The sequence below is a fragment of the Ambystoma mexicanum genome, chromosome 4q, assembly GCF_040938575.1.
Source record: "Ambystoma mexicanum isolate Mex_15411 chromosome 4q, UKY_AmexF1_1, whole genome shotgun sequence".
NCBI classification, from domain to species: Eukaryota; Metazoa; Chordata; class Amphibia; order Caudata; family Ambystomatidae; genus Ambystoma; species Ambystoma mexicanum.
In genome coordinates, this window is record NC_090928.1 from 251,990,452 (window position 1) to 252,010,779 (window position 20,328).

At 46.9% G+C, this 20,328-nt stretch overlaps 1 protein-coding gene across 3 annotated transcripts in view; it reads left to right on the top strand.

Moving 5' to 3' along the window:
* ATL2 (atlastin GTPase 2) overlaps positions 1-20,328 on the top strand; it is an 822,570-nt gene that overhangs the window by 625,877 nt on the left and 176,365 nt on the right. For all 3 annotated transcript variants that reach the window (XM_069607814.1, XM_069607813.1, XM_069607815.1), the window contains one exon: positions 6,645-6,772. In XM_069607814.1, the coding sequence (XP_069463915.1) occupies positions 6,645-6,772 (128 nt within the window). The remainder of the gene's footprint in view (positions 1-6,644; positions 6,773-20,328) is intronic.

Genomic DNA, 20,328 nt, shown 5'->3' on the forward strand with positions numbered 1-20,328 from the left:
TCAATATCACTGAACATAGCGGAAGACGATATCAGAGATTCTACCTTTCATGTGAGTGACATGTCCTCAACGTTACAGGCCGAACCAGCTGGGATGCAGAGTGACAGTATAAGGAAAGAGGCCAAATTCATTGTATTCGATAGTTGTTTGTTTGATTGATATTATTATTCGGATGAAATGTGGGCATTTGGTTGGTGGGGAAGTATGTGGGGAGCCATTGATTAATGTGACTCGTGCAATTCGAGGCACTAACCTTAAAATACATGCCACCTGTACAAAATATCATCCTTTCACATGGTCTGCACAACCTATGCTGGGACAACTGCCAGCAGGCAATCTACTTTGTGCAGCGGCTGCACTTTTTAGTGGTTCAAGTTTTAAAAAATTAGAGTCTTTCTTTCAGTTTGTGGGAATCCATTTCATTGCGAAAACTCAGTTCTACAAATACCAAACCGATTATCTATTTCCAGCCATTAGCGAAGCTTGGAGAATGGAAAAAATGTCTATTGATAGTACATTCGCGGGCAAACGGTTCAGGCTAGCCGGTGATGGACAGTGCGACAGCCCAGGATTTTCAGCCAAGTACTGCACCTACCACTTTCAGGACATGGAAAGTAAGAAAATTGTGAGTTCGGTGGTCGTGCAGGTGTCACAAAGTACATCCTCAGTGGCCATGGAGAAATTTGGCTTTGTAGCATCATTGCAAGAACTACAATCGCGGGGAATGGTGATCGACCTGATAGCCACGGACAGACACGTTTCAATTGCCAAGACAATGAGAGAACAGTACAAAAATATAAATCACCAATTTGACGTTTGGCATCTTGCAAAATCAATCAATAAAAAATTGTCGGCTGCAGGTAAAAAAAAGAATTGCAAGGTATTTCACAGTGGTCCAAGTCAATCAGCAACCATCTTTGGTGGAGCTCAAAAACATGTGGAGGGTCGTTGGAAATTCTACTGGAAAAATGGCTGTCAGTAATGCCACACTGTACAAACGTTCACCGATGGAACACGAACCAACATTTCCACAATTGTGAACATGGGCATTTGTCCACAGAGGAGGCACGGAAGAAGAAGTGGTTGATTCCTTCATCACCCACTCACAAAGCCATTGAAAAGATTGTATTTGATAAAACTATAACAAAAGCTTTGAGGGGACTCACGGAATTCTGCCACACAGGAGATTTGGAGGTGTTCCACAATATGTGCCTCAAGTACAGGCCAAAACGATTGCATTTTGGCATGGAGGGCATGATAAATCGGACTCTTTTAGCGGTCTTGGCACATAACCATAATGTTGGCCGTCAACAAAGTAGGACGACCGGAACTTTAGGGACACTTCGCTACAATAAGGCCTTCACTAAAAGAAGTAAACAATGGGTGATCAAACCAGTGTTTGAGGATATGCAATATGAGTTTATTGAGAAACTTATTGTTGACGTCCTAGATAGGCACATAAATGGAGTTGTGAACGAACCTGTGCAGGGGACAACTGCATTGCTACCCAACATTGCATCTGTTCCATGTCCACCTAAAGAAGAACTCATTGAGAAATACACATCACGGTTTAAATGATTGTAATTTGATTGTCTGTTCTCTCGAGTCTCCTCATGTCGCAGGCCCATTGAATATGTGTATCTATCCAACCTTGTTCATTTGCGCATTAAATTAAACCAAACAGTAATATAAATCATTTTTCAAAAAATATAGAATCTCTCCGTATTTATGGTTCTGTGTGGCTGCAAAGCACGCAGACAAAATGCAAAGATGGAGTGTAAATTTCAAGTCCTGTGAGAATGCCTTACACTGAATGTAGCTAACTAGGAATGTGTGCTCGTTCAAAGTGAAGGTCAGCTGCTTTGATTTTTTCTCGGGTGCCAGAATGGCCCACGACTCAGTATAAGGTTCTATTGTATTTTGACCTTGACAGGCCGGGACCACGTAAGAAACGATAATGAATATAATTTCAGAAACGAAAGCCATTTCATGTTCGTTCATTAGAAGAAATAACGTCGGCATAGAAGGAGTGGTATTTCGGGGCTGCCCTACGCACAGACGCAATGGAAAATGCAAATATAATGTAAGTAACTCTTTAGATGAGTTTATACCGCAATTTAATTACTATACAGTAGCTTTAAAGACGGGTTAAGTTGTACTTGTTCGTTCTATGTGGCATGTTGTTTTGTACCGCGCACTATCTTGGGGAGAACCGTCTACTTTTACGGAAGCACCTCAAAACCTTTGCTTCTGCTTTCTCTCTCCCTCTCCCCTGCAACAACTGGTCCACTGTCTGCGATCTCGGTCCTGGGCCCTTCCACTCTCCACCTGCACTCCCTGTCAACCCCTGCACTGAGGGACTGTCTCAGTATCCTACAGCCCCCCCTTGATGTTTAAAACCCAGTTGCACTGTCCTAGCTATGAAATAATTTCCCGACCGAATATATAAAATGAATAATTTTAATAAAGATCTGATGGTGAGACTAATTTCATTGTATGTTTTTCAAACAGGTACATCATGCATTACTGCATGTGTCACGAGTACCAGACACCGGCGGACGGCTTCTTTAACCGCCAGTTGCTTCTCCGCGTGAACAACGTTAGCACCCTGACCATTTTGTGGGACGATCGCCAAGTACAAGTATGCCCTTATGCGGTACTAACGGCTAGATGCAACATACAGACCGTTGTGGTGGCCTAGTGCCTCGTTGTTGGAACAGCCATGCGATTATCAGTGCGACCGAAGAGCTTATTTTATCGTAAACCAACACCCTGTTTACTGCACACGAACATCGCTTGCCTCAAGACGAACTATTTTGGATCGAGAGCAAATAAAAATGAAAATCGCTGAATATTCTATAAACATTTGATGTCCAATAAATGTACTTTGCCAAATGTACAATCTTGCAGTTTGCTTTTAAACCACAGTTTGATATTCCGAATTGTGGCGCTGTATTGTGAGATGATCTAAGACCCTGTGTACAGCAAAGGAACATCGCGTGCCTCAAAACGAACTATTTTGGATCGAGAGCAAATAAAAAAGAAAATCGCTGAATATTCTCTAAACATTTGATGTCAAATAAATGTACTTTACCAAATTTACAATCTTGCGGTTTGATTTAAAAGTACAGTTTTTCATATTGCGAATTGTGGCGCGCTGTGTTGTGTGAGCTGATCTGTGTTGATTTCCGGGTTCTGTGTGGAGTCGCGTAGAAGACGCCTGGGCGCGTTTGCCTACGCAGCACAGTCACGTCACGGATAGAGGCGGGGAATATGAATGTTTTGATAAAGTCTGTTTCAGGGGCGGGGGATTTGATTTAGTGCCGCAAAAGCAGGTGAGCCAGGGCGATGCGGCAAGTGATAGGATTATCAGAAAATGGCGGCTGATTTCGAGTGCGTTAATGGACGAAAAGTCGGGTAAGGTCCATAGGAAAGTTTTCTACCATCTACCGAGTTATGCTTAAAAACACATGGCCGAACCGTAGGGACAATAAAAAAAAAAAGTCCCGGAACTCTCCTTTAAGTGGTGATGGATTTCCATCTCTAATGATCCATCTACCGATTTCCTTCCCCCACCTCATCCTTCCTAGGCAGAGGAACATTTCAATCAGCTGGATATGGTGCAGGCCCTCAGTGACTATGTACCTTAGTCGAGAGGCCAGAAAAGATTACCTGCTTTTTGTTCTGCTGGTGCCTCGCTGGCAGGGCGGTGAATAAACTGACCCTTTTAAAGCGGATCATCCTCTGCATCTCAATGCTATGATCTGGCTTGTAAGGCGATGCCAGACGGTCTCTGGGCACACCACCATAGCACGGTCTGCCATGTCAGCTTTGCAGCATGGAGTCCCTGTTCTGGACACTTGGCAGGCAGTGACTGGGGCTTCTTTGCACACATTACTGCTTGGATTTTCAGTATGATCAGGACACTCGTTTGGCAGGGCTGTCATTTAGGGTTTTCTGATTTAGGTGGTGTCCTTGCTGCCTTCCCCCACCGACCCCTCCCGGTATCTGTACTGCTTTAGGAGTTTATCAAAGATGAATCGGTGGCAGGAATGACTTCATTAGAAGAACACATCAATTAACCTCTCTGTAATGTTCTTCTGATGGACGTTACCCCCACAGGTTCCTAATTTCTCTCCCCATCTGCCCCACTTGGCGAATAGCTAGTAAACTTTGGTTTTGCAGTCCCTCCGAGTGCTAGTGGTAAAGGGTAGAATGAAGTTCACTGCGGTTCCTCTGTACATACTGGCACTGATGTATCTTGCACATGGCGGTGGTGGAAAAATGTCCAAAGTGAAGATACGCTGGGAGATGGATATCGAAGTGGGAGGAAGCCCATCAGAAAGAACATTACCTAGAAGCAAGTAATTATTCAACCTGTGTATGAAGTGTAAACTGTTGCGGTGGCCACTTAGAGATTATATCTGGGGATTGTTTAACTACTAAAGCTTTAGAAACCAAAGCGAATTGTTTTTTGAAAACGCTCTCTCCTTGGCATTAAGTGCATCTTTATCCTAGTCACTTTTTTGCCTGCAGCCATTGTTAGGTCTCCAATGAGAACACTTATACAGACATATTGATGTTGCATTCCTAGATTATGTTCTTTTTTCTGTTCACTATTTTGTCAGATGTTTGAACTGTTGTTTTCACAACAATGCACAGAAGTACTGCTTTTGAGGCAATCTGCGGTACTTACACAATGCACCATCCACAATTGTCAGATTTATTCTGTTCTTGTATACTAATAAGTTGATTAAAGCTTATGCTAAACTGATGTGAATGGTAGACTTAGCACCATAATGCTTTACTCTTTGTGAACAGAAATAGTCCATGATACAGCCAATTTAAGAAGGCTATACTGACAAATGTTTTAGTGTACTTCATTTTCTTTCAACTATATGAACCCAGTATCAGACTTTGGTAGGGCATCACAGGCTGATTTGCTCCAGCCAACTCCTCTAATAAATACTGTCTACAGTATGTTAAATTAAAATGTATTTGTGGTAGGACCCTCCGTTATATTTTTTTAATGGGGCACAAAAGATTTTCGAGACTCCTATTATATTGGATGGAGGTGTTTTCTACACCTGCATAAATTGATGAAGGAACATGAGAGTTGCTGTGGTGGTAGCTCTTTTGAATGATTTCAAAATATTTCAAGCCTGGCATGCGCTCCTGATCTACCCTGTCTTTGAGACAACCCTTCTCTTATCCAGCTGCAGAACGGTAAAAAGATTAGACATGTTCTAGTCTTGGGCTATTGATGTTTTAACTTGTAGCCTTTTATCTTGAATCTAAAGTTGATGGTAATTTTGAGAATTATCTGGAGAACATGGCATCCTTTGCTAAGAATTTATACCTGAAAGTGAGATTAGGAATTATAACTCTGGCGGCTGTTACTTCCATCTTTTCTGACTATATAACTTAATTGTGCTTGCACCTTCACTGATCATAGGAAATATTTTATATTTTGTATATGCCCCCTTTCTATTAGACCTAGCGTGAAAGTTGTTTGCAGAGCCTTTTGTGCTAGAACTTGTTCAGCTTTCAAACTTTGCTTAAGGTCCAGAGGTGCTAAGGTGTTGCTGCAGTTTTCCTATTTTTATCTAGATTTGTAAATTAGACAAAATTACATAAAAAATAGGCATTTACTAGCAAGCCAGTAAACAAAATCTTATCATGCACATCAGGATTATATAGGAGAACGTGATTAATTTCTGGTGTAACTTTTTTTTCTTTTAGCGATACTGGTTTATGGTGCATCGTATTCAGTTTTTTGGGTGGTGTCTTAAGTCATTTTTTAGGGGCTAGCCTGTGTCTTGTATAAGGTTTAGTATGTATTCCTTGTCTTTCTTTTTTCCCTTTTTTATTTTCCCCCTCTTTTTTCTTATTTCTGTATTGTTTACTGTAAACATGTCATATGTGATAGCTAAAAAGTTTCAATTGAAACTGAAAGTTTATAATAAAAATATGTATTAGAAGAATGAATTATAAGGCATTATTGAAGATGGTTAGTTTGCTTTTATGGCGTAAAATGCTGAAATGAAGCTTATTTGACGGTAAAGCATATGTTAATCTATTCTACATATCTGCTTTGGTGTCTGCGTTGTATTGTTTAAGAACTACTTGTAGTAATTGAGTTCTATAACCCGTAGTGGGTTGCCCAACAGTGAGCTGTATATGTACATTGATATTTATATTTACTGTTGAATATTTAAAGTATTCCTTTGTGTCGTACTGTATACATTTCTTGTATTAATGTACTTGCCTTTGTGGGTCTTTATTTACTATGTCTGTGGTAACTGTGCTACACAGCAGTGCCCTTTTAGGCCTTAGCTCAGCCACTGCTTGGTCTATGCTACTGAAGTAGGCAATGCGCTCACCTGGGGTTGTGAAAGCCTTGCTGACCCAAGGTTTGCTTTTCCAAGCCGTACCACAGGTAGTGATGTTGAAAAACCCTTCTAAAATAAGAGCTAGTATGTTACTTTACTTTTGGAAAATGACGTGCAAAAGTAATCGAGCCAAACATATAGAGCCAGTATACAGTTTCATTTCAAGCAGATTTTCTTTTATGGTTGTAGAAGTATAGACTAGTTTGTGTCAAAGCTTTTCATCTTTTGGTTTTTGTTTTTCAACTTTTGCAGACATTGATCTAGACTTCAAAAGGGAACTGGAGAACCTAGTGCCCTTACTGCTTTCACCTCAGAATTTAGTAGAAAAGGAGATCAGTGGAACAAAGGTGACCTGCCGAGATCTTGTGGAGTATTTTAAGGTAAAAATGTTACTTGTGCCTTTGAAATGGAAACCTTCCTTAAATGGTATGATGGTTCTTTTTAGCATTGCATGTGTTTTTTCACTGTAGGATTTCCCAAAGAGTTACTCCTTGTGTTTTGTTGGCAGCGATTTAGGTTAAAATCGTGACCAGTGCTTGTTCGGAATTCCTACTTTTCTAGTATTCGGCCCTGCCTGTTTAGTGAGTGCTGTTTGTTTTAATTACACAAGTGCATATAAATCCTGATCATGGGCAGATAGCCGTTTGTGTACAGTTATATTAGTGCTTACAAAATACCTAAAACCGGTTTAGTTTTAGAGGGGCCCATAAAGCCCAACTCTACTTTCAAAACTCGCCTTGCAGAGTGTTTTTTCTGATTGCACAGATATTTCAAAGCACAGGCACTAATGCTGTGCTGCTTGCAATCGCCAAACCATAGTCTGTGTAAAATAATCCCATATCAAATAATTTTGTTGTGCCACAGTAATTGATGCACAGCTTAGACCTCGATATTCCAACCCTCCAGTTACGAGCCTGGAACTTAAATGGCTCCTCACACTGCGAACAGAAGCAGGGAATTGTTTGCTGAACCGCTTCTGTAGTTCCACTGCAAGTGTCAAAATCGGCAATGGCATTCTCTGCATCTGAGCAATCATGCCAGCGCCAGACCAGATCTGTGCCGAAGAAGAAAGGATCTTGACAAAGCACATAGACAAGTAAATTGAAGATTGTTTTTTTTTTTTAATTTTGTGTAATTCTGTATGTTAAACTTGGAAGTAACCATTTTAGAAATCGCTGGATTGCCATTCTCCTGCAGGTTCCTCATCAGATAGTCCCTTCCAGCTGCAGCTGCTTGTAAAAAAAAACTTCGGCAGGTGGTGTAGTGGACCTCGACTCAGGGGTCGATCAGCCTTGATTCTGCTACGGACGTGACGTCAGGCGTCATACATGTACTGCGTCACTAGGCCCCGTACCTCGGTTCCTTTTTTCAGCATACTGCTCTTGAATGCTAGCAAATTATTCCATTCTCAACTTTCATTCGTTTTTTCGTCCAGTTGTCATCGCAAGCTGCCATGTCTGTGCCTTTGATTTCAGGAATCGCACTGCTCTGATTGTAGCTTCAAGAGGTCGGTGACCAGCCCACATGACATCTGCGCCTGCTACCTCAGCATGTCACCAATGCGCCCGAGTTATCTTCAGAACATGGTAAGTCATTGGTGGGCCGTCATCCAGGCAGGAATGGGAGGACTTTAAGTCCCCGATGTTGGCCATGTTTGAGGATGTTGGTGTGGGCAGCCCTGGAAACAGTAGGCCCCGGGAGCACCTGAAGATTATGGGCCCGAGATGGCACCAATACAGACTCCATCAGGGGGGCCTTCAGGCTCTGCATCGAGCAAGGAAGGCAGGCCTTGGACACCGGGGATCTTCCACCTGCCTCAGGCCCAGATTTATTCTCTGCACTACCTGCACCCAGAACTGTTGACGCTGATAAACATTCCCGCTATGTCTAAGAACAAGCCCTCGATGCCGACCATCAGCGATCAGTCTTTCATACCATTGTCTCGATCCAAGTTTCTTCAGGTTGATGGCCAGGGTGATATTGACCCATTTATTCGGGGACCGGCGGGGCAGACTATTTGACGGACCAGGCAGACCATTTGACGGACCAGGCAGACCTCATTGCTTTGGCAGAGGGACTGCATGGCACCAGTGGGTTGGATACATCTCCAGATGTAGTTGCAGCAGGTCCATGCATATGCCCATCCTCGTACAAAGTTCAGGACCCTTGCGGACAGGGTAGTTGACAACTTGGGGGCTGAATATACCCCATCTGTACCTGTCCAGGGCTATGTGCTCATGTGGATTCTTGATGAGGGTCCCACCACAGAGAGGAATATGCCACTCGACCCGGCTTTAGCTGACCCAGTTGCCTCCTAGTGGCAACGGCCTTGCTCCATTCCTAACTCCAGCCAGAAAAGTAAGTATAGGCCGGCAGGAGAAGACCCATGTTTTCTCTCCTCAACCTATACTGAAGGATTTGGTTGTTCAGGCGGCAAAGGGTATCCACCAGGGTGGCTTTATCCACATCCAATTTGCCAACTGACAGGGAGGGCAAGAAAGTGGATGCCCTTGTGAAGTTCTCCTCCTCCGGGAGCATGGCCTTAAAGGCTACTAATGTCTCTTGTGGCTTCGCAAAATATTCATTTTGACTATGGAAAGCTATTGAGCTTGAAGCCCAGTAAGTCCCTGAAGGGGAATTGCGGGATTGATTCATGCAGCTGGTGGATGACTGAGGTGGCCAGGCAGTCCTTACAAATGGACCTGGATGTGGCGGATTGTTGGTCGGTCAATGGGTTCGGCCATGGTCCTTGGGAGGCAGGCCTGTCTGCACTCCTCTGGGTTTCCCCTAATTTCCAGAGTAAGTTGTTGGACATGCCCTTTGATGGGGAGAACCTCTTCAGGCTGATGACTGAAGTTGAAGTGTGACGCAAAGTCGCTAGGCCTAGCTGCGCCACACCCAGCCAAGCCTGCCTTCAGCTTCGCTTCTAGGGGCAGAGGTTACAGGCGCTATGTCCGTTAAGGCATAAAGACTTGGCCCCTGCAAGCCAGGCAGGGGCAGAGTTGTTTCTCGTGCTCTGGAAGGGGTAATGGGGTGGCCTCTAGAGGCCAGCCGACGATGGCAGCAGCAGTTCCATCCTCAAAGCTGCTTTGGTTTTCCTCTCCCACAACACACCGGTTGGAAGACAGCTGTCCAAGCATTGGATCCAGTGGCAGGAGATTGTTTTGGACGCCTGGGCCCTGGAGCTTGTGCAGTAGGGTTATGTGTCTGCCCTTCTCTTAAGGAAACCTCAGAGCAGACCCCCCCTCCTACCCCCCAACCACCACCACCACCACCACCTCCTTGCTAGCTGGAACAGGAACTCTAGGAAGAACTGCAAGCCCTGCTGAAGGGTGCTGTGGGAGAGGTACCTCCAGAGCAGAGAGGGTCAGGCTAGTATTCCCGGTATTTCCTGATGCCCAGGAAGGGAGGAGGTCTCATCCCAGCTTGGACCTCAGGGCCTTGAACAAGTTCCTGAGGCAAGACAAATTCAGGATGGTGACATTGAGAGAGATTCTCCACACAAGTTACAGGACTGGCTGATGTCCATAGATCTTCAGGATGCTTATTCCCATGTGCCGATAAATCAAAAGCACAGGAGGTTCCTCCTAGGGGACAAGCACTATCTGTTCAAGGTTCTTCCCTTTGGGTCAACCTCCGCACAGTCTTCACCAAGCTCATGGCAGTAGTCCTGGCTCACCTCAGGAGATCAGTGTCCATGTATTTCTGTACTTGGATGACTGGCTGATCCGAGGGAGGTCTGAGGAGCAGGTCTTGGTCCATCTGAGGGACACTTACCCAGTACTCTACAGGCTGGGCTTCTCCCTGGACTTGCAGAAGCCCCACATGACACAAGTGCACAGGCTCCATTTCATCGGGCTAGTCCTGGACGCTCGGGCAGGGATGGCCTTTCCACTTCAGGACAGCCAGCTTTGCCCAGATGGTAAGGCTGTTCCAGAACCACGCCACTTTACCAACGGCTTACTTCCTCGGCCTCTAAGGCCTCATAGCCTCCTGTGTTTGGCTAGTGCCAGAGGCCAGGCTGCGAATGAGATTGTTAGAATGGCTCCTTCGAGGTCATTGGTCCCAGTACCTCAGAACCCTGAAGGACATCCCCGGGGTGTCCAGGTCCATGGTCAGCAACCGTTCTTGATCGGCCAGCAGCAGCAACTTGCTAGCGGTGAAGCCTTTCTGTCTTCCATGACCTTAGGTTCGAGTGGTCATGGATGCATCCTTGAAAGGTTGAGGCACTCACTGCAAGGACTTGCAGGTGAGCGGCCTTTGGTCAGCAATGGAAGCCAGGTGGCACATGAGTCTAGAGTTGGCGGCCATCAGGTTAACCCTGAAATCGTTTGCCCTGTCTCTGAAGGGGAAATATGTCCTGTTCTTGACGGGCAATACAGTGGCCATGCACTACCTGAATAGGTAGTAAGCAGGGTGGCGTGCGCTTCATGCCCCTCTGCAGAGGCGATGCAGCTTTGCTTCTGGCGAACCAGATCTCGTCAGTTCATCTGGCAGGGCAGATTAGTCTAGCAGATGCTCTGAACCGGCAGAGCATGGTCTCTCAGTGTGAAGTGTGCCTGGAAATCATGATGGTGGTCTCCTCTCTGGGGTACCCCGGTAGTGGATCTGTTGGCCCAGAGTCCATGGGGAAGTGCAAGTCGTTTTGCTTGCGTGAATTCCCAGTGAAGGGTGCACTAGGGGATGTTTCCTCTCCACTACACCTTACCTCTATGTCCTGTCATCCTGTGGGTTCTCAGGAGGTTGATGTTTTGAGCAACACTGATCTTGATCGCCCCGAATTGGGTGAGGAGGACATGGTACGCAGGACCTTCTAGTCTTGACCTGCCCACCTCTCTGGTTGCCTCGCCGTCTAGCTCTCCTAACCCAGTTGGAAGGTTGGGTGCTCCACCCGAACCCGGAATCCCTCAAGTGGGTCTTGAGAGGATGAGATGTGACTGGGATCTTTGAGTAGGTGCTTGAGGTGTTGCTGGCTGCACAGACATCTCAAACATCTCTAAGTGTGCAGGTAGAGAAGATTTGAGGTGTGGTGCAGGGAACGCAAGATTGATCACATCTCTTCCCCCACCACTACAGTGATTGAGTTATTTGTCACTGGCCTCTTCAGGCCTTCAAATCACCAGTCAAAGTATACTTGGTGATTGTGTGTTCAAAAGGTCTCCGGATCAAGGCTTTCCTCATGATCCGAATTCCTGAAGGGCCTTGTTAATAAATTTCCACCCATTCCTTTTGTCCCGGATTGGGATTTGAACCTTGGTGTCTCCTTCCTGATAGCAGATCCCTTTGAGCTTTACATTCTTGTTCCTTGTGGTTGCTTACGTTAAAAACAGCCTTTTTAGTTGCCATCACTTCGGCCAGGCGGGTCAGCAAGTTGCATGCCCTTTCTTGCAAACCACCATTTCTTTGTTTTTTTCCACAGAAAGGTATCTCTTGGCGATACCAGAGTTCATGCCTAAGGTGGTGTCAGAACTCCATCTTTCTCAGGTGATAGAGCTTACTGAGTTCTACCTACCTTTGCGCTGCTCCAATTAGGAGCCTTTTCACCAGTTGGACCCCAGGAGGCCGTTAAGCTTCTATGTAGTAAAAACGGCAGAATATAGAAAAACATCAGTAGTTTTTAACTATTCCAAGAAAAGGCCTGGCTGTATCAAAACAGACAATTTTGCGATGGATCACATTGTGTATCTCCAGAATGCTGCCATATCGCAGGCAAGGAATTGCATCCTGGCAACAGAGCTCACACTACCAGAGGGAGTCTCTGCCTTTACAGCTCTACAATGGGGTTTTCCGGTTAGGGACATCTGCCGGACTGCAACCTTATCCTCGCGTCATACATTTACAAAGCATTATAGCCTGGACGTCACCCATGGGGCTGACGCTTGCTTCGGAAAAGTGGTGGCCAGATTTTTTTGCTGTAAGCCTTCCCGCCTCCATTGTGTTCCACTGCTTTGGGAGTCTATTTGATGAGCAATCTGCAGGAGAAGGAAAATCCTTTGAAGGAGAAATTATTTGCTGTGATGTTCTTTTTATGGATTCTTCTCCCGCAGATTCCTATTCACCCACCATCCATCCCCGCTCAGTGTTGACAATTGGTGTATGCTTGTTCTTGAGAGAAGGGAGCCTCGTGATGGTTTTAGGGTTGGTTGCTCTTCTTGCGGGGAAGCTACATTCCTCTGTCAAAAAAAGTTCTTCTAAAATTCTGCTTACCCTGGTTGGGATCCTTTCTAGCCCTCTATTGGATGTTTGGCCTTCTTATTTCTAGCTGGTTTTCTTCTCCAGCGGCTGAGCTGGGAACTGAGGTACGGGGCGTAGTGACAAAGTATATGTACACCGCTCAACGTCTCGTCTGGAGAGCCTACAATCGAGCACTGAGGCGGATCGATGGCCAAGTCGAGGTCTACTATGCCCCCTTTCAAAGTTTTTCTGAGCAGCTGATGCTTGAAAGGGATATCTATCTAATGAATCTGCGGCAGAAGAATCCATACAAAGCACACTACGGTAAGTAATTTCTTATTCTGTCCACTGAACTCCTGTAGTCCCGAGGCAATTAATTTTAGTTTTTCCGTTTAAGTTGCTTTTTAATTATGTTCTTGTTGTTGAGCGGAGTGATTTACTCATCCGTACTGTCCCCTTTCCTCCATACTTTTGGGACATTCTGTCCTGTGGGACGGGACCGGAGCACTTTTGTAAAAAAAAAGCATCAAATTGAAAAATGTTGTCCTCTTTTTACGCGGGGGTACTGCATGTGGCCGTAACCCCGCCCTCCTTAGCTCCATCCCGCGCATTGCCCTTCAGTCCTTTTCTCAGCGCGGTCGTGGCTGGATGCACTTGCATCACCGGGAAGACCTTTTGCGTTGTCCTTCTCTCCTGCTCCGGTTCTGCGGTCGCGTAGTCCTTAGTATATGCCGGGTCGTTTGGGGTTTGTCGCTTGTTCCTCTTGCGAAAGTCGCTTTGCTGGGGCGGATCCCCATTCTCGCTGCTTGGAGTGTCCGGGACCGGATCACCGTTGGGTACTCGGGTTTCTACTGTGACTCCCTTTCAGCGTCATCTTCGTCGGTGGGAGATCTTCCAGAGTTCCTCCATCACATTTTCAGCTGTTCATCGACTGAAAGGAGACGCCCAGTAAATTCCTTACTTTTCCGGGCATCTTGGCCATGGGACTCCTTCCCAGGGTCCGCCAAGTCCGGGAGGGGCTTCAAAAGGTCTGCTACCAGGGTTTCCCCTGAGGTGCCTCGCAGGCCTAATAGGCATACCAGGGTTTTCTCATAGCGTTCCCGCGAGGGGCCTTCCTATATCTGATCACAATCCGAGGTTCACCAATCAGGTGCTAATAGCCAGCATAGTTGTGCTGAGGCTTTGGGTACCGGAGTTTGCTCCAAGGTCTCCTCGTTTGAAGCTTCCCACACAGACACCGGGGTGTGCCCTGAGGCCTCCATTGAGGCTTTCTGTACGGAACTATGGTTCGAGCACCCTCTCGAGGGAGCTATTAAGACCGGACTCTGTTCCGAGGTTCCTCTTATCGAGGCTAAGGTGTACCAACAGAACGGAGAAACCTGTTAAGGGCTGGTCTGTGAGGTGGATTCCTCGACTGTCCCGCGCTCGCGGTGTTACTGGTTCTGTTGAGGGGGGGCACAGGCAGAGGTCACTGACCGTAACTCCTCTGATACCGGCTTTGCCGAAGTTCCTCTTTTCTAGACTAATTCAGGGGAAAGGATGTCCAGTAAACATCCAAGACCTCATAGTACCGGCACAGCCGAGGATCCTTGTGTCAAGGCTAAAGTTTCAATCAAGCCCCCTGACCAGTCTGAAGTCACCTGCCTCATCTCCACATGTGACGCAGTGCTCCTCAGATGCTCACAAAATGGCGGTTGATTCTTCCCTCACACCTGCGCTATCGACGGCGGGTGCTTGGAGCCTTCTTTTTGGTGGACAACCTTGAGAGGAACGTTCTGGCCAAGGCCTGCAAGGTCTGGGATAAACCCCACACTGGGCTGCACATAAAAGAATTGATGCCCGTTATAGGCTTCACACCTCTGAGGAAGTGGCCTTTGCGTGATGCCCGCTCCCATCCTCAACGGTGGTAGCGGATGCCACTCTGCAGTCTAAGCCGGCCTCTGCGACCTCCGCAGCTGTGGCTCAAGGTCTGGCCAAGGAAGACAAGTTGCTCTATTTCCTTGTGCAAGAAGATTTTTGCTAATGCAGAGCCCATTTTGGCAGTGGCGAATATGAAACTGTGGAGAGATTTGGCTGACTTCCAGAAGTTCATTCCTGTTGACAGGCTGGAAGACTTTAAAGGTGGTTTATAAGATACCAGGGTATTGGCGCAGGAGGCTGCTGCGCACCATGTTGACACCTCAGCTCGAGGCTTCATGCTGGGGGTGGACACCTCGTCAAGCTTGGCTTCATGCAACAAAGTTTTCGAAGGAGGTCCAAGATAAAGTTCTGTACCTGTCATTTGATGCCAAAGAGCTGTTTCATTCTTCAACTGATGACTAGCTTGCAAAGACTAAGAGCACACAAACTGCCAAGTCTGTCGGTGCTAGTGAAGCCCCCAGTCAAAGCTCAAATCTGGATCCTAGCCTCTATCCTCTTCAGGCTTCAGAGGGTTCCAGGACTGCTGGTCACGCAGGGCTGATCCTCCGACAGGTAATTCCCGTCGGAGACAGCTACATAGTCTATTTTTCTCTCGGTTGTCAGCCTCCTCTTCAGGGACAGGTAGTCTCGCTACCAAAAAGTCTGCAAAATGATATTCTTTGCCGCTTGCACGAGACTCCGGTGGGAGGACGAATCTTGTCTCATCTGGAGGCGTGGCAAACTATCACTGACAATCGGTGGGTTTTGTCCATCGCTCAGGCAGGCTTCCGCTTGCCCCTACCCCACCCTTCAATCCTCCCTTTCAACAGTCGGGGACGCCCTCCATCAGAGCCGAGGTTCAGAAGCTACTAGAGCTCAGGGCAGTGGAACCCGTTCCCCTAGGGGAGCGAGGAGAGGGCTTCTATTCTAGTCTGTTCACGGTGCCCAAACCCAACCAGGCTGGCCTGCGCACCATTCTAGACCTTTCCCAGTTTAACCTTTCTCTCCCCAGGAGAAAAATCAAGATTATTACGCCCTGCCAAAAAAGGCCTCTCTTCAGAAGGGCGACTGGCTCAGCGTGGTGGACCTTCAGGACGCGTATATGCATATCCTGATTTGGAGCCCGCATCAGTAATATCTGTGCTTCTCCCTGGGAGAGGAGCACTTCCAATTTCGAGTGCTCCCTTTTGGTCTCTGCTCAGCGCTGCATGTCTTCACAAAGATGTCGGTCATCGCGGCTTTTCTAAGGCCACTGGGTATTCATGTGTATCCATATTTGGACGTTTGGCTTCCGCGCAGTCCTTGTCCAGTAAAAACCTCGAGCAATATTCAGTCTCCTTCAGCTCCTGTTTGGCCTAGAGCTGTCAGTGAACTGGCGGAAATCCTCCATGATGAGCTCTCGACCTGATATTCCTGGGTTTCTGTTGGAATCCTATCGACTGCAGGGTGTACTTGACTGTGGACAAGATGGCTGATCTGTTAACCACACGTCAGGTGTTTATGCAGTCGGAGCATGTCGGCCTGGTGGTTCCAGAGGCTTCTAGGCCTCCAGGTCTCGTGTGTGCTTGCTCTTCCTCTTGCTCCTCTCAAGATGCGACTCACGCAGATGGCTCTTCTGAACTTCTGGCTTCAGGCAGTGGACCCGGACACCAAAATGATTCCGGTTCCACCCTGCATGATGGGATTTCTACAGTGGTCATCTTCCAGCGATCTGTTGGTGGGTGCTCCTTTTCCGGAGCCCTGCCCTCAAACAACCATTATGACGACTTCTCACTTATCAGGTGGGGTGCGACGATGGATCATTTTCAGTTTTTTGACCTCTGGTCTCCACAGGACAGACAATTTCACATAATCTGGAGCATCTGGCGATTTTTTTTTTTTCTTTTTTTTTTTTTTCTGGCACTCAAAGCTTTCAAGCCAGTGATTGTGAACAGTGGTCCGCACCGACAATGCAGTATCCATGTTCTACATCAACAAGCAGGGGGTGTACCAGGTCACCTCGCCTTGTAGATCTCAATGGGGCCCAACTGCTCTCAGTCGCTCTGGTAACCCATGCTGTCTCAGGGCTTACTGGGTGTCTCTGGCAGTGCTCGCCCTTCCTGGTGACTTCTTGTTTGGTCCGCTCACTCAGTGTTAGTCTGGTCAGCCAGTCCATCTTCGTTCTGTTTTCTCCTGCTTCGGCAGCTTCTGTTCCCAGCAAGCAGGAGGCAGGTTGGTTACAGCATGGCTTCTCACGCCGTCTGCATTCGCCTCTGTGCTGCAGCTTGCACTTCTCTGCTGTCTCGTGTCCTCAGTGCTACCATGGATTAACAGCCTTCCACTCTTCTACCACTTTTCCGTCTCTCGGCTGCCTCTCTCCTCATCAGTTTCTTGATACGCCGTTCAGGTGAGCCTCTGTGCCGTTCCCCATGGCCTTTCAGCTGTGTGGGTTTTAAACTTCCCAGTAGAAATTGAGTTTCCAAAGACTAGAGCGCAGCATTGTCTTTCTGCCTCCCTGGAGTTGGCCTTCCCCCATGTCGTCCTCCCGCAGATAGCCACACCCCAGTGTCATAGTCTGGAAGCTTCTGCCTTTCCCTGGCCACAGGAGAAGCTTCCTTCCAGAGAGTCAGTGAAGACTCAGATACCCTTCCCCTAAGGTTGTTGGTATCTTTGTCCCTTAGGGTAAATGGACATGGGTGATCCTATTTCCCTGGTTCCTGATCATTTTTATAAACATGGAAGGTCAAAGGACCAACACCTTACTCTTCTGGATCCTCATTTTATAAAGGAAGATGGGATTTTCCTTGACTTTGTAGTAAGTGATGTCATTAATTTGGGAATTATTGCAATTTTGTTTTTTTATATTTATCCCCATCCGCGCCAGCTGGTATAGCCAGTGATCAAACTGGGGTACATTACTCCCTGTAACTATCTCCGCCGGTAATTGTGGGATCACGGCTGCTGTTATCCTAGTTTCCTTTTTGAAGATAGTGATGGGCAACCTTGCAAAAGTGGATTGTGCTGTCTCTCCGTGGACAGTCAACTTAAGTGTGGGCCCTTCTCCGATTATTATGCAACTGTCTGGCACACATTTTACTCTCGCTAGCCAATTGTGTCCACTCCTGTTTTTGTTGGATTGTGACAGGTAGCTGGTATATAGTGCTACATTTCACATATAGTAATCTGGTCTTTCCATTGTTGTTGATCTTCCCCTTGGCTCAGGATTTCCCCAGTGTAAAGACTGGAGATAGGTTCTCTGTATTTCTGTCCTCTGTTTGGGTTGGGACAGAGCCCTGCAGCAAAGGTTCTCCGTGGTAGCTATGGACGAGCAACCAAGGATGAGGGACTGGTGATGCAAGTTGGTTCTTCAGTACAGTGAGTCCACATACCCCCACAATGGAATGTCCACACAGTGTTGTGATAAAACAGCTTTATATAAAACCAGGTTCAGATAAATATACACATAATACACTTTGTACTCTGGCAACACAATCATAATAATGGCAACAATATATATACTCTTATGTTGTACCGCACTATACTTGGATTGATTAAAAATGCCCCAACTACTGACAGTTTTTTTTAAAAAAACATGAGAATGGCTAAGCAAGGTGTAACTTCATAGATCACTGTAGAAAGGTAGATTAGTTTTGGAACATTGCAGTCTACTATTTTTAGGCTTAATACTGTAAGGATGCCCCTAGCCTGGGCAAACTGAAAGGGAAGAGTTAGGCTGTACTTTATCTTGTATATTACACCCAGTCCAAATATGTTCAATGTTCTTTTCATTTTACAGGTACAACCACCCCAAAGTACCTGAGATGCCACAGGAGAGCAGGATCCATGATGAATCTGGAACCCTTGGATTATTCCTGAGGCTGGGCTGGCTCATCAGTGAATTTGGGAGAAGTGGTGGAAGGTCTTGGCTTTTATTCAACATGATCCCTCTAGGATAGAACCCCTTTGGAAGGAGTTGCTGAGGTGTTGAGGTCGAGAGAAAAGGAACCAAGCGGTGTGGGAAAGGCAGCACTTTTGGCATTCAGACTTTTAAGCGGGTCGTTACTCCGGCTGTGGATGTCTCCCAGGGGTAAAACTTGCTTTTGAGTCTGACAAGGCCTTGCTGAAGAGAAGACCCTTGGATGCCTTTTGGTGACTGGTGCAGTGGCAGAAGTGGGTGTCGGATTTCAGGATTTCGCGATTTACTGACTTTCGGTTCTTCTGGATGGCTCCTGCCAACCTGTACTCAACCACTGGACTGCGGGCCTTCACCAAGTCTGGACCTTTGGCAAGTCTTTGGATTTTAGTGGTAGGAAACCCACAGCGGGACCCTCCTCTGCACAGAGCGACCCTGGATCTTCCCCAGTGTGAACAAGTGGCCATTTGTCATGTCCTTAAAAGACTTCATTCAAATGGAACTTTTGCAGCTCAGGGTAATACAGCGCTCTGGGTGATGCACAGCAATCTGGCTTCCAGTGGTCACAAACACTCCCCGGACCATAGGCGACACAACTGGACTTCTCTGGCACTCCTCTTTTGAACTCACAAAGATCCTTTTTCTAGATGGCAGGCGCAAAGGGCTGGTTTCCAGGGTTCTTCGGGAGAAGAGCAGCAAATGCACAAAGGTCCCTTGTAGCTCGGGAAGAGGTTGCCTATCCGATCCTCTTGATTCCGTACTTTGGTCAGCTCAGCAGCCTTCGGATCCTTGAATTGCAGCTGCAGACTCCTTCCTCTGACTGGACCCAGGATTCAAGCTTCAGGTTCAGAACAAATTGATGAGTGAGGTGTCCCTAGTATACACATTTGTTCCCCGTTCAATCAGGGTGGGCCATGCCCAATCAGCCAATCGTACACAAGTGCATTCATTCAGGCAGGCAATCAATCGAGCTCACAGACGTTCAGGCCATTCACCCAAAGCTAGACACCCATAACACAGAATGTGGATTGGAGTAAGCACCCAGCCTTTCAGAGCACTACACTATACTGAATTTACTCCAGTTTCAGTTAGGGCTGGCCCAGGCATTCTGTCATAACCAAAAGCAGGCACCCACAACACAGAATGTGAGTTGACTTCATACTCCATTCAAATGGGTCCCACCCCAGGGTTGTACCCACAACAGTGTCCCCGGGATGCCTCCAGCCAGTCTGGCAGGAGGCGGTCACAGAGCCATATATGGTCCTTTCACCCAACAGCACGTCAGGGGGGAGGTGGGATAGTCGGTGCATCCCAGGACTTTGGGAAACGAGGGCTCAAGGCAATAGAAACCAAGAGGCTACAGTGGCCATCTTGCCTTTGTTCAGGAATCCATTGATTCCTATGGCAGAGCCTGGGTGTCCCAAAAATGGAGAGCACTCAGAGCCACTATCAAGTAGGCATGTAGCTGCCACCAGGCCATATCCTGCCTTATGGACAGCACACACGCCCAAAAACATACACTGGGGGTACATGGGTGTACCCGTACCTATGGGTGCCATAACGGTATCCCAGGGGTGGTGTTCACAGAACGGAAAATACAAAGTTGCACTGCCAGAGGTCCAGGCTGGACCTCAGTGGCAGAAAACATAGACCACACATGAGTGGTAGGACAAGGCGTAGGAGGCCCTGTCCCTCCACCGAATTTCCAGCATCCCACCCAGGTTCTATTCCCGGCTAGTGATTACTTCACTGAACTGACTATAGAGGATACTAACCTAGGTTCAAGCGTTGATTACCGGATTCCAATCTCTTGGTGGTGGTATTTTAGTCGGGGTAAAGTTGTGGAATCTATAGTTTGATTGGCAACATTTCATCACCACAGTAATAAGGCTTTTCTAATATAGGGAATAGTTATAACAAATGGTGTATCTTCATTTTCGCACCCTTCCCTTAGTGTCTGGATCCGGCCGG